This window comes from Argentina silus (assembly GCF_951799395.1).
Source record: "Argentina silus genome assembly, chromosome: 16".
Classification (NCBI taxonomy): Eukaryota; Metazoa; Chordata; class Actinopteri; order Argentiniformes; family Argentinidae; genus Argentina; species Argentina silus.
In genome coordinates, this window is record NC_139670.1 from 1,042,114 (window position 1) to 1,054,960 (window position 12,847).

The window sequence follows — 12,847 nt, forward strand, 5'->3', positions numbered from 1 at the left end:
GGATTATTCATCCTCATAAAGGTCTGGACAGACAGACAGACAGGCAGGCAGACAGACAGCATGGTTTATCTCTACGCCCTTGTTCTGTTCTGGCTGTCCTTGACTGGGTTAGCATCATCATATCCTCCCTCACACACACACACACACACCACACACACACACACACACACACACACACACACACACACACACAGATACACAAGCAGATAGAGAGAGTGACACACACACACACACACACACACACACACACACACTGCAGCTTATCAAAAATAACCCTCCCCAGAGCCTCTCCACTGGCTGGTGACAGGAACTAACCCAATTCCCGTCCTGCATCACTCCAACACACACACACACACACACTTACTACACACACACACACTCCAACACCCCGGTCCTGAGATTCATCACACACTCCACTGGTGCTATGAAAACACACAGGCTCTCTCTCTCTCTCTCTCTCTCTCTCTCTCTCTCTCTCTCTCTCTGTCTGTCTGTCCTGTGTCTGTCTGTCCTATAACTGTCTGTCTGTCCTGTGTCTGTCTGTCTGTCTGTCCTGTATCTGTGTGTCTGTCTGTCTCTCTCCTCAGTGATGATCATGGCTTTGATAGATGGTGAGCTGTCTGACCTAGTTGGTTGATCGATGGCTAGGTCTTTGACCCATGGACAACACACACACAGACACACACACACACACAGATACACACACACACACACACACACACATCAAGAGATACCACACACACACACACACACACAGACAGCTGTCTGACCCTGTGGTGTGTGTGTGTGTGTGTGTGTGTGTATGTGTATGTGTATGTGTGTGTGTGTGTGTGTGTGTGTGTGTGTGTGTGTGTGTGTGTGTGTGTGTGTGTGTGTGTGTGTGTGTGTGTGTGTGTGTGTGTGTGTGTGTGTGTGTGTGTGTGTGTGTGTCCAGGTTCCTGAGTGCCCTGGCTGTGTTGGCTGAGCGTCCAGAGCTGGTGGAGAGGGTGATGATCACACGGGGGATCTGCAGGAGGGGGCGTACCAGGTCCGGCTCTGCAAGGACGGCACCTGGACCACGGTTCTGGTGGACGACATGCTGCCTGTGATGAGTATGGATACCTGCTGTTCTCACAGGTAGGACACACACACACACACACACACACAAACAGAGAGAGAGAGACACACACACACACACACACACAAACACACACAAACAGAGAGAGACATACACACAGAGAGACACACACACACACACCTATATGCATACACCTACACACACACATACACACACATATATGCATACACCTACACACACACACAAAATAAATGTTGGTTAACATTTAGTTAATGTCCCCCCCCCCTCCCCCCCCCCCCCCCCCCCAGGCCCAGAGGAAGCAGCTGTGGGTGGCTCTGATAGAGAAGGCCCTGGCCAAGCTCCACGGGTCCTACTTCGCCCTGCAGGCGGGCCGGGCCATCGAGGGGCTGGCCACGCTCACCGGCGCCCCCTGTGACTCCCTGATGCTGCAGGTCAGCTCCACCAACCCCCGGGAGGAGCCCATCGACACAGACCTCATCTGGGCCAAGATGCTCAGCTCTAAGGAGGCAGGGTGAGTGGCTGGGGCTGGGGGGGACTGGGGGGACTGGGAGGGACTGGGAGGGACTGGGGGGGACTGGGGGGGACTGGGGGGACTGGGGCTGGGGGGGACTGGGGGGACTGGGGCTGGGGGGGACTGGGGGGACTGGAGGGACTAGAGGACTGGGGGACTGGGAGGGACTGGAGGGACTGGAGGGACTAGAGGACTGGGGGACTGGGAGGGACTGGAGGGACTGGAGGGACTAGAGGACTGGGAGACTGGGAGGGACTGGAGGGACTAGAGGACTGGGAGACTGGGAGGGACTGGAGGGACTGGAGGGACTAGAGGACTGGGAGACTGGGAGGGACTGGGGGGACTAGAGGACTGGGGGACTGGGAGGGACTGGGGGACTGGAGGACTGGGGGGGGGGGACTGGGTGGGACTCGGGACTGGGAGGGACCGGATGTGTGAGTCAGCAGTCTGTTCTCTCTGACCCCAGCTGTCACTCACCTGGAATGACTGTGATGTCACCGTGTGTTTCTATTGGTCAGATTCCTGATGGGGGCATCGTGTGGGGGTGGGAACATGAAGGTGGATGATGTGGTGTACGAATCACTGGGGCTCCGCCCCCGACACGCCTACTCCATTCTGGATGTCCGGGACGTACAGGGCTACAGGTGAGAGGGGAGGGGCCATGGGGCTACAGGTAAGAGGGGAGGGGCCATGGGGCTACAGGTGAGACGGGAGGGGCTACAGGTAAGAGGGGAGGCGCCATGGGGCTACAGGTGATAGGGGAGGGTCTACAGGTGAGAGGGGGAGGGGCTATTGTACATTGAGCTATCAACTTTAAAAAGGAGACATCATGTATTGAGAAAGTGTTGAAATAATATAAAGGAAATAATGACTTACAATGAATAGCTGGAATGATAATTCTATTTCTCCCCCCCCACCCCACCCCCACCCCACCCTCACCCCCACCCCACCCCACCCCACCCCACCCCACCCCAGGTTGCTGAGGTTGCGGAACCCGTGGGGGCGGTTCTCGTGGAACGGCAGCTGGTCAGACGAGTGGTGTGATTGGCCACAGCACCTGCGTCACGAGCTGATGGCCCATGGCAGCAGTGAGGGCGTGTTCTGGATGGAGTACACCGACTTCATCAAGTAAGGGTCAGGGTCAGGGGTCGGGGGAGTGTCAGGGGTCGGGGGTCAGGGCTTTCAGCTGGAGCGGGAGGCTGGGAAGGACAGAGGACAGAGCGACTCCTTTAACTCACTCATTTCCAGAGAGTTCCGGAACCCTCACCACCTGGAGGGCCGAGTGTTCTGTGTTCTAAGTGTTTACCTAGCAACAACACTTTGATTGGCCACAACATGAAGCATCATCATTTATGCATTTCTGGTGAATAAAGTCACCCTTGGCACTCTGGGATGTTGACCATTTGGGCGACTTTATTCCCCCTTGGCACTGAATGGGTTAACCTGCTACGACTACATGTTGATGTAACACACCAAGTGTCTGTTTGTTTTGGTGTGTCCACCACATCGGTATGGAGGAAATGTTTTTGTGTTGGTGTGTTTGTTGGGGTTGCCATGGTACCGAGGAGCAAGAGTTGTCTGACTGAACAGTCCTGCCAGATGAGCTGAACCAATAAGAACAGGTCAATATCTAGGAGGACCAATAGGAGAGGTCTATATCTAGGAGGACCAATAAGAGAGTCTGCCTGTCTGTCTGTCTGTCTGTCTGCCTGCCTGCCTGCCTGCCTGCCTGCCTGCCTGTCTGTTTTATCATCTTTTCTGTCAATCAAATCAATGTTGTGATGTGGGTTTTAACGCCTGGAGCGCGTGCCTGTCTGACTGTCTTTACTAGTGTCTGTCTAGAGAGAGGGAGAGAGAGAGAAGTGGAGAGAGAGAGAGAGAAGTGGAGAGAGGGAGAGAGAGAGAGGAGAGAGAAGTAGAGAGAGGGAGAGAGAAGTGGAGAGAGAGAGAGAGAGGGAGAGAGAAGTGGAGAGAGAGAGAGAGAAGTGGAGAGAGAAGTGGAGAGAGAGAGAGAAGTGGAGAGAGAGAGAGAGAGAAGTGGAGAGAGGGAGAGAGAAGTGGAGAGAGGGAGAGAAGTGGAGAGAGGGAGCATGGTAGCTGTGTTCATGTTTCCCTCTGGGTGGAGAGTACTTGGTAGGGTACTTGGTAACAAACTAGTGTACTTGGTAAAGCGTACTTCATAGAGAGGAGAGGAGTGAGCTTTATAGCACGTATGGTTTAGAAGACCCAGTACCAGTTTCCCTCCCTCCCTCTCTCCCTCCCTCTCTCCCTCCCTCTCTCCCTCCCTCTCTCCCTCCCTCCCTCTCTCCCTCCCTCCCTCTCTGTTCAGAGCTGCTAGTGTTGAGTGGGAGGATAGTTTCATCTCTCCGAGCATGTGGCCACCTCCCTCTCTTCCTCCCTCTCTTCCTCCCTCTCTTCCTCCCTCTCTTCATCCCTGTCTTCCTCCCTCTCTTCCTCCCTCTCTTCATCCCTGTCTTCCCCCCTCTCTTCCTCCCTCTCTTCCTCCCTCTCTTCCTCCCTCTCTTCCTCCCTCTCTTCATCCCTCTCTTCATCCCTCTCTTCATCCCTGTCTTCATCCCTGTCTTCCTCCCTCTCTTCATCCCTCTCTTCATCCCTGTCTTCCTCCCTCTCTTCATCCCTCTCTTCATCCCTGTCTTCCTCCCTCTCTTCATCCCTCTCTTCCTCCCTCTCTTCATCCCTCTGGGCAAGGTTGGTGTGTTAGAAAGGCAAATAGGTGAGTTGGGGGGGGGATGAGCCTGGGGGGGGGGGGGGGGGGGGGTTGAGCCTGGCGGGGAGGGGGTGGGGGGGGGGTTGAGCCTGGCGGGGGGGGGGGCTCAGGTCAGACAGGTGGTCTGCTGTTGTGTTAGCGTCAGAGGGACTGAGAGATGGAAGGATGGGAGAGAGAAGAGAGGAGAGAGGAGAGAGAAGAGAGAAGAGAGGGAGAGAGGTTAAAGAAGAGAGGGAGAGAGAAGAGAAGAGAGGGAGAGAGAAGAGAAGAGAGGGAGAGAGAAGAGAGGGAGAGAGAAGAGAGGAGAAAGAAGAGAGGAGAGAGGTTAAAGAAGAGAGGGAGAGAGAAGAGAAGAGAGGGAGAGAGAAGAGAAGAGAGGGAGAGAGAAGAGAAGAGAGGGAGAGAGGAGAGAGGTTAAAGAAGAGAGGGAGAGAGAAGAGAAGAGAGGGAGAGAGATTAAAGAAGAGAGGAGAAAGAAGAGAGAAGAGGAGAGAGGAGAAAGAAGAGAGGAGAGAGAAGAGAAGAGAGGAGAGAGAAGAGAGGAGAGAGGTTAAGGTGATTGAACGGTTTCAGCCACTGGTTGTAAAACTGGCGCCCAAGAGCTAAAAACTGTTGACAGTTCCCATCCCTATCTGGTCTGTGAGTGATGAATGACACATTCCAGATAGAGCTCCACCTCCTGCCCAAAACAGGAGGGATGAAAACACTGACATTGTGGTGAAGATCGCGTAGTGTCTCTTTAATGTGCTGATCAAAGACGGTGCTTACCTGAAGGTTTGCAACGATGGTTGTGTGTCCCGGTCTCACTGCTTTAGATACGCTGCTTTACTGTGATCTAACGTGTGTGTGTGTGTGTGTGTGTGTCTGCGTCTGTGTGTATGTGTGTGTGTGTGCCTGTCTCTGTGTCTGTGTCTGTGTGTCCAGGTACTTTGACTCTGTGGACATCTGTAAGATCCACTCTGACTGGCAGGAGGTGCGTCTGCAGGGCTACTTCCCCAGCCGAGCCTGCGGTCCTGTTACGGTCACCTCCCTGACCGTGCTGGAGAGGACCGCGCTCGAGTTCGCCCTCTTCCAGGAGGGCAGCAGGTACGCATCCCTCTCTTTCTTCTCTCCTCTATCTCTCTCTGTTCATCCCTCCCTCCCTTCCTCTCTCCTCTACCTCTCTCTGTTCATCCCTCTCTCCCTCCACTCATCCTCCCACAGTCCTTCCCTCTTTTGATGAAAGTCCTCAAATAAAATATCAAACTGTCCCTCCATTCCATCCATCCCTCCATCCTTCCACCTCTCGCTCAGACAATTCTTCTTCTGTTCACACCCTAAATGAACAACGAACAATAAAGTTTCAGGACATTTGAGCGTGACCTCTCTCGACCTCTCTACCCCCCCCCCCCCCCAGGCGTTCCGACACGGCAGACAGCCACCTGCTGGACCTGTGCATCATGGTGTTCCGGGCTTCGTTCGGCAGTGGGAACAAGCTGGCGCTGGGCCGACTGCTGGCCCACAGCAAGCGGGCGGTGAAGAAGTTTGTGGGCTGTGAGGTGATGCTGGAGCCGGGGGAGTACGCCGTCGTCTGCTGCGCCTTCAACCACTGGCAGATGAACGTCAGCGGAGGACCCCCCACGCCAGGTGTGTACGCACGCGGGACACACACACACACACACGTAGGACCACCCATGGCAGTTATACACACAATGTACATACACACACACACACTAGGTATGTGCACACACACACACAAGACTGCCCATGGCAGGTACATGCACGCATGCATGCACACACACACACACACACACACACACACACACACACACACACACAGGACGGCCCACGCCACCCACACACACAGTTGATGAGTGAAGGTTGTTGTGGAGACGACTGTAGGTGAGTCATGTTGTTGTTGTTGTTGTTGTTCTAGTGTCCAGCCCCACGTCGGCACGGCGGCCCAGTCAGGATTACCCAGGGTACATCTTGGCCATCTACAGCTCCAGACAGGTGATGGTGGAGCAGGTGGAGGCCACGCCCACCACGCTGGCTGACGCCATCATACTACTGACAGAGAACAAGGGAGAGAGACACGAGGTAGGACTCACACTCACACTCACACTCACACACACACACACACACACACACACGGACACACACGGACACTCACACTCTCTCATACACACAGAAACAAACTCAGTGACCAGTGAGGCTTTTAAGTGTTAGTGATCCTGTGTTGAATGATTCAGTAGTCTGGCTCTCCAGGACTGTCCTGCTCTCCCAGCTGGGGACCACTAGAGGTTCTCCTGGAGGTCTGGAGGAGGGGGGGAGGGCAAGGGGAGGGGGGGGAGGGGAGGAGGGGGAGGAGGGAGAGGAGGGGGAGGGGGGGGGAGGAGGAGGAGGAGGGGGGAGGGAGAGGAGGGGGAGGGGGGGGGAGGAGGAGGAGGAGGGGGGGGGGAGGGGAGGAGGAGGAGGGGGAGGAGGGAGAGGAGGGGGAGGAGGGGGAGGGGGGGGGGGAGGAGGAGGAGGGGGGGGGGGAGAGGAGGAGGAGGAGGAGGTGTAACTCTGTAACTGTGTGTGTCTCCAGGGCCGTGAGGGCATGACGTGTTACTACCTGACCCACGGGTGGGCGGGGCTCATCGTGGTCGTGGAGAACCGCCACCCCAAGTACTTCCTCCACGTGTCATGTGACTGCACCGACAGCTTCAACGTGGTGTCGACCCGCGGCAGCCTCAAGACCATCGACAGCGTCCCGCCTCTCCACAGGTACACACACACACACACACACACACACACACACACACACACACACACACACACGACACGACACGCTTGATCCCAGCCCCAGTGGACTACACTACCCACAATCCTGAGTGAAATCTAGGCAGACCTATCACGCATAGTCCATCCCAGTGTTGACTGTGTGTTGTGTGCTGGCTCTGTCTCCCCCTGCAGGCAGGTGCTGGTAGTGCTGTCCCAGCTGGAGGGGAACGCAGGCTTCTCCATCACCCACCGGCTGGCCCACCGCAAGGCTGCCCAGGCCTCCCTGGGGGACTGGACCCCCACCAAGGCCACACACAGCCCCCAGCTCACCCCCGACATCGATGGCCTCCACCGGCCCAGACCCCTATGACCACGGCCCCCCCCCCCCCACACACACACACACGCTGAGATAGAGACACACACGTAGACACACACTCAGATATGCACAGAACTAGGACTGTGTGACATGAACACTTACACACACACAGACGGATGGATGGAGGGAGCGAGGGATGAACAGAGGGAGGGAGGGAGGGATGGACAGACGGTGGGAGGGAGGGAGGGAGGGAGAGAGAGAGAGAGAGGGGAGGGGGTGTGTGACTTAAAACACTGTCAGTTGGAACTCAGATCACACACAATGATGGGAGGATGACTGGATGATTCCCTCCTCCTCCTCTTCCTCCTCCTCCTCCTCTTCATGGATCTCTGAATGCTGAAGGCTGGACCCTGCCAAACCTCTCAGAGCCAGTGGACCCGGGGGGGTGCAGGTGGAGGGGGATGTGCCATGGGGGGTCAGACGACTAGAGGGGGTCCGGAGACCCCCATCCCTCTGCAGGGAGGAGGGGGGGCGGGGGGGGTCCTGGTTGTTGAACCTGACACTGAGAACAGAACTGCTCCTGTGCACTCTCTCTCTCCTGATGATGATGATGATGATGATGATGATGAACTGACTGGCAGTCACCCTCGGAGGTGAAAGGTCAGGGGTCAGGGTGGCCTGCTGTAACTCCTGAGCCACTACGGGCTGCCATGTTCTGTTCCCACTGAGCCAATCAGCAAGCCCGGACCGGACTGAGCTCCGCCCACGTCTGACACCTGACTCCACCCCCTGACCCAGTACTGCTGTGGGACGTTAGGGTGGGGGAGGGTCCCCTGTTCTCAACCACATGGTACTATAAGAGCCAAACAACCACCAGTTATACCACAACAAACCATTTACATTTTTTATAAAACAAGCTGTTTTTGTTGACATTGGTCTTTTTAATTTTAATTTTTTACAAAATGTTCTCTTCGCTGTTTGTATTTGAACGTACGTGTGCTTGAACCATTGAACAAGCCATCAATAAGGTACTGTCTGTCTGTCTGTCTGTCTGTCTGTCTGTCTGTCTGTCTGTCTGTCTGTCTGTCTGTCTGTCTGTCTGTCCCACTCCAGACCAAACTAATCAAACCCAGATATATGCTGCTGGATTCATACCTAGATCTATAGGCTGCTGGATTCATTCACAGTTTCAAAGACAACCATTCAAATCAGCGTGTTTTATATCCAGTTGTATGTTAGCTACATACAGGAGCTTAGCTGGAATCCTCCTGTAGTTGTTATGGTAACTCTACATGTTGTTATGGTAACTCTACATGCAGTAGTTGTGATCCATGCTGTCTCTGTGGTGAGGTCAGGATGAGTGTTGAGGTTTAAACAGGGAGTGTTCAGGGGGAGGAGCAGTGTTGAGGTTTAAACAGGGAGTGTTCAGGAGGAGGAGCAGTGTTGAAGGAGGGTTTAGTCGACTCTGAGCATCTGGTCTGGTCTCCCTGTAGGGACATGCCAACACACACACATTAGAAAGCATCATTCTCCTGTTTTAATAACAAACCAGAGGCTTTATTAGACACACACACACACACACACACACACACACACACACACAAATACAACACACACACACACACACACACACACACACACACACACACACACACAAGAGGCCCTGATAGCTTCGGAGCCTCAGTCTTGTGCAGTGTGCCATATGCCCCTGAGGTAGTTTATCCAGATCGCTCTTGTTCTACAGAACACTCAGGACTCCTCTAAGACAACACCGCTCCCTCAGTTAACAATACACACACACACACACACACACACACACACACACACACCGCTCCCTCAGTTAACAATACACACACACACACACCGCTCCCTCAGTTAATAATACACACACACACACACACACCGCTCCCTCAGTTAATAATACACACACACACACACACACACACCGCTCCCTCAGTTAATAATAAACTCTCCCTGCTTCTCTGAGATGCAGACTGACAGGGAAGAAGACACCCTCACACACGGTACCCTCCTAGCTCACTGGAGCGGGGCGGCTTTGCCCGCCACTTAAGATTAGGCAGAACCTCTATCTCTCCTTCTGCATCCTAATGAAATGGGAAAAACTTGAAATCTGACGTGCGGAATATTCCAGGTGCCCTCATGAAATCATTTGTTTGGGATTATGTCGTTCCTCCTCCTGGTTTAATGGGTTTCAGATGTACTCGTACCTGAGCATGTGTTGGAATGTAGTGTCCCCAAGAGACGTTTGTGTTCTGTTGACAAGGCGTTGAGCGGACCAGCTTGCTGTTGCTGTGGCGTCAGAAGCGGTGTCTGCCGGTTCCCAGCTCACAGATTAAGCCGCCTCCCCGATTTAAAAGCATCTTCAGTGAAGACTCTCCACTGAAAGTGTGATGTAGTCCAGGACGTGGATGAATCTGTGACTGGGAAGCTGTCCCTATAGAACTGCATATCGTACGTGGCAAAGCGCCTCTGAATATCATGATTCATGTGGCCTTGTGCAATGAAACCACTCAGAATAGGTTGGATAACCAACTAGTGTTCCTAAAGGCTTATGAACCCTATGGACTGTTATGACTGCTTATGATGGCATTATGTAGACTTAATAACACCCAGTCAAGGCCCGGTAGAGCCACTGTTAGTCGTGAGATCTGAGACGTGATGACCATGGGCAGGAGAAGGTTGCCTTGCTCTCTCCTCACCACACAGCTGACTAGCTGTCCATTCCACGTCTGTATTTATTTGTGAAAAAATGATTTGATAAAAAGCACAAGAGAATCTACTGTGTGAAGGAAGCTGTATCTGCAGTGGCGTATATATTGATTGGGTCGACTGTCTGAATGAATGATGGGTTGATTGATTGATTGATTGACAGATAAAGGAATGTTAATTTGTGGCTGTGTTTCGCCCAGTCGGACTAGCATGTCTGGAACTGAACCTGCACTGAAATACCTGAAATCAAGACACCTCAAACCCAGCGTCACAATAGTCTCAGTGACTGTTGTTGTCATCAGAATAGTCTCAGTGACTGCTGTTGCTGTCACAATAGTCTCAGTGACTGTTGTTGTCATCAGAATAGTCTCAGTGACTGCTGTTGCTGTCAGAATAGTCTCAGTGACTGTTGTTGTCATCAGAATAGTCTCAGTGACAGTTGTTGATGTCACAATAGTCTCAGTGGCTGTTGTAAGAATAGTCTCAGTGACTGTTGTCGCTGTCACAATAGTCTCAGTGACTGTTGCTGTTTCACTTTACATGTTAGTGTGTTTGATTTTTTAAAATATATATATATAGATATATGTTTTTATCATTGTTATTATTATTGTTGTTGTTTTGCCTCTCTCCAAGGTCTTGTGAATCATCTCTTGAGTTGAGTTGTGGTAGTGAGTGACTCTTCCTGCAGCAGTGGAGCCCCCTGGTGTTTAACTGAGGCTATGGTCAGAGGGGATGGGGATCCCAACATGTCAGGCCATATTACAGTCCAGCCAACAGCCTCTCTGGCTAGCCTCTCTGGTCCTCTCTTTGTAAATTGTACAGACTCCGATGCGTTACTCCACCCTCCCCCCAACCAGTGAACCAACCAATCAACTGTCGTACCCTGTAGAGAAGATCCAATCCAACACATGCTGTAACAACATGGAACTCGTATTGGGCAGGAATGTGATGCATAGAATATTTTATTGATTTTGGATGGGGGAAATGTATGAGTATATGTATAAAATCCTGTATGTTTAATTTTCAATCTCAGGTTCCAATGGACCAAATAAAGTTTTTTTAATGAAAAGCAAAAGTGTTTGGTCGTCGTCTCATTCCTTCACCCTCTGAACGTCCTCCTCGATAGCGTCCTTCTCTTCCCGTCCGCCTGGACAGTTGCTCTGAACGTCCTCCTCGATAGCGTCCTTCTCTTCCCGTCCGCCTGGACAGCTGCTCTGAACGTGTGCTTGGTTGTAAATGTGGGGCCACTTCATGGTCAACAATCCACTGTTGTATTAACAGTTCATGGCAACGATATAGAAATAGAAAATTCTGTGTCTTTATTGGCTGCTTCTTAGAAACACCTGACCATAGCTCCCTGTAGTCCTCTTTTCCCCCTCATCCTCCACCTCCCCCCCTCCTCCTCCTAGGTTACACCTCCTAACCTCTAGTTCACTGTCGCGCTGGCCGTGCCTGCCTCTGACCACTAGAGGGCAGCTGTGAGCTCTGCTGCCAATCAGGACGCTCTGCTAGTTATTGTGTCGCCTCCCACAAATGGCATATGTTCCCGGCTAACCAATCAGGCTAACCATCTGCTCAGTTGCCTTCCGTGTCCTATAGACAGAAAGGGAGGGACGTTACTCCTCTGATTCCTCCATTTCATTCTGAACCCCGTCGACCCAAACGTGTGATTTGTCAGGAGAGTGTCTGTCTGTCCTCCATGGAAGAATGTCTGTCTGTCCTCCATGCCCCCCCCCCCCCCCCTGTCAGCCCCCCCCCCCCCTGTTAGTCCCCCCCCCATGCTAGTGTGTGTAGAGGACCAGACAAGCCTGGTCTCAACGAGGCTCAGCGCCCCCCCCCCCCCCCCCCCAACCCCCCCCCCCCCCCCCCACCTGTTAGTCCCCCCTCTCCCCTCCCTTCCCCATGCTTGTGTGTGTGGAGGTCCAGAGAAGACCGACTGAAGACTAGGGCTCTGCTGGAACACATTCATATCAACTGGACCTGACCAGGTAGGTGTGTGTGTGTGTGTGTGTGTGTGAGTGTGTGTGTGTGTGTGTGTGTGTGTGTGTGTGTGTGTGTGAGAGAGAGTGTGAGAGTGTGTGTGTGTGTGTGTGAGAGAGAGAGAGAGAGAGAGAGAGAGAGGATAGGGTAAGAGTTACACTGTGTCTGGGTTATTGTAGTAGCTGCAGCAGTGAAGTGACACCAGTGGGAGACAGCCAGTAGATATGTCAGAGTCATACACTGCTCAGATCAACCGTCTCAGAAACTGAGGAGATTGAAACTTCCTCTCTGGGGAAATCTGTTCACGTTGAACTCCAGCCTCCTCCAGCCTGCAGATATGAAGGAACTCATTAGTTATAGGCCTTTCAATTTGTCTGCTCTCCAGATAAGACCTTCTTTTCCCTGAGAAAAGCTCTGTTAGAAATTGATTAGCGAATGCATCATTTTTCTTTCCAGCGAGACCAAGTTGCCTTGTTGCTAGCAGAGTCCTCTGTCTCAGTCCTCCTCCGTCTCAGTCCTGCTGCCATGTTTAACAGTGTAGCATACAGAGGTCAGGCCCACCGCCGCCTGGACAGGCTGGGGGTTTAACTATAGAGCAGGAAGCCATGTGATTGTCTGAGGAGACAGCCTCGTGTGTGTGTTTAAGAGTGTGTGTGTGTGTGTGTGTGTGTGTGTGTGTGTGCAAAGCTAGACGGACCCTCACCCCACATTACTAAACTTCAATACAGACCCATTCTATCACACTCTAATAGAGAGACA

The 12,847-nt window shown here is 52.9% G+C and overlaps 1 protein-coding gene across 1 annotated transcript in view; it reads left to right on the forward strand.

The window, feature by feature from the left end:
* The window catches only part of capn15 (calpain 15), a gene marked incomplete at its 5' end in the record, with an annotated part of 8,753 nt that extends 1,186 nt beyond the window's left edge, over positions 1 to 7,567 (forward strand). Inside the window, 11 exon segments of the mRNA XM_083687565.1 lie at positions 935 to 1,007; positions 1,013 to 1,079; positions 1,082 to 1,116; positions 1,366 to 1,589; positions 2,108 to 2,233; positions 2,565 to 2,717; positions 5,242 to 5,403; positions 5,714 to 5,943; positions 6,233 to 6,396; positions 6,887 to 7,065; positions 7,255 to 7,567. Of these exon segments, the coding sequence (XP_083543691.1) occupies positions 935 to 1,007; positions 1,013 to 1,079; positions 1,082 to 1,116; positions 1,366 to 1,589; positions 2,108 to 2,233; positions 2,565 to 2,717; positions 5,242 to 5,403; positions 5,714 to 5,943; positions 6,233 to 6,396; positions 6,887 to 7,065; positions 7,255 to 7,432 (1,591 nt within the window). The 3' untranslated portion in view covers positions 7,433 to 7,567.
* Between the last annotated feature and the right edge of the window lie 5,280 nt (positions 7,568 to 12,847).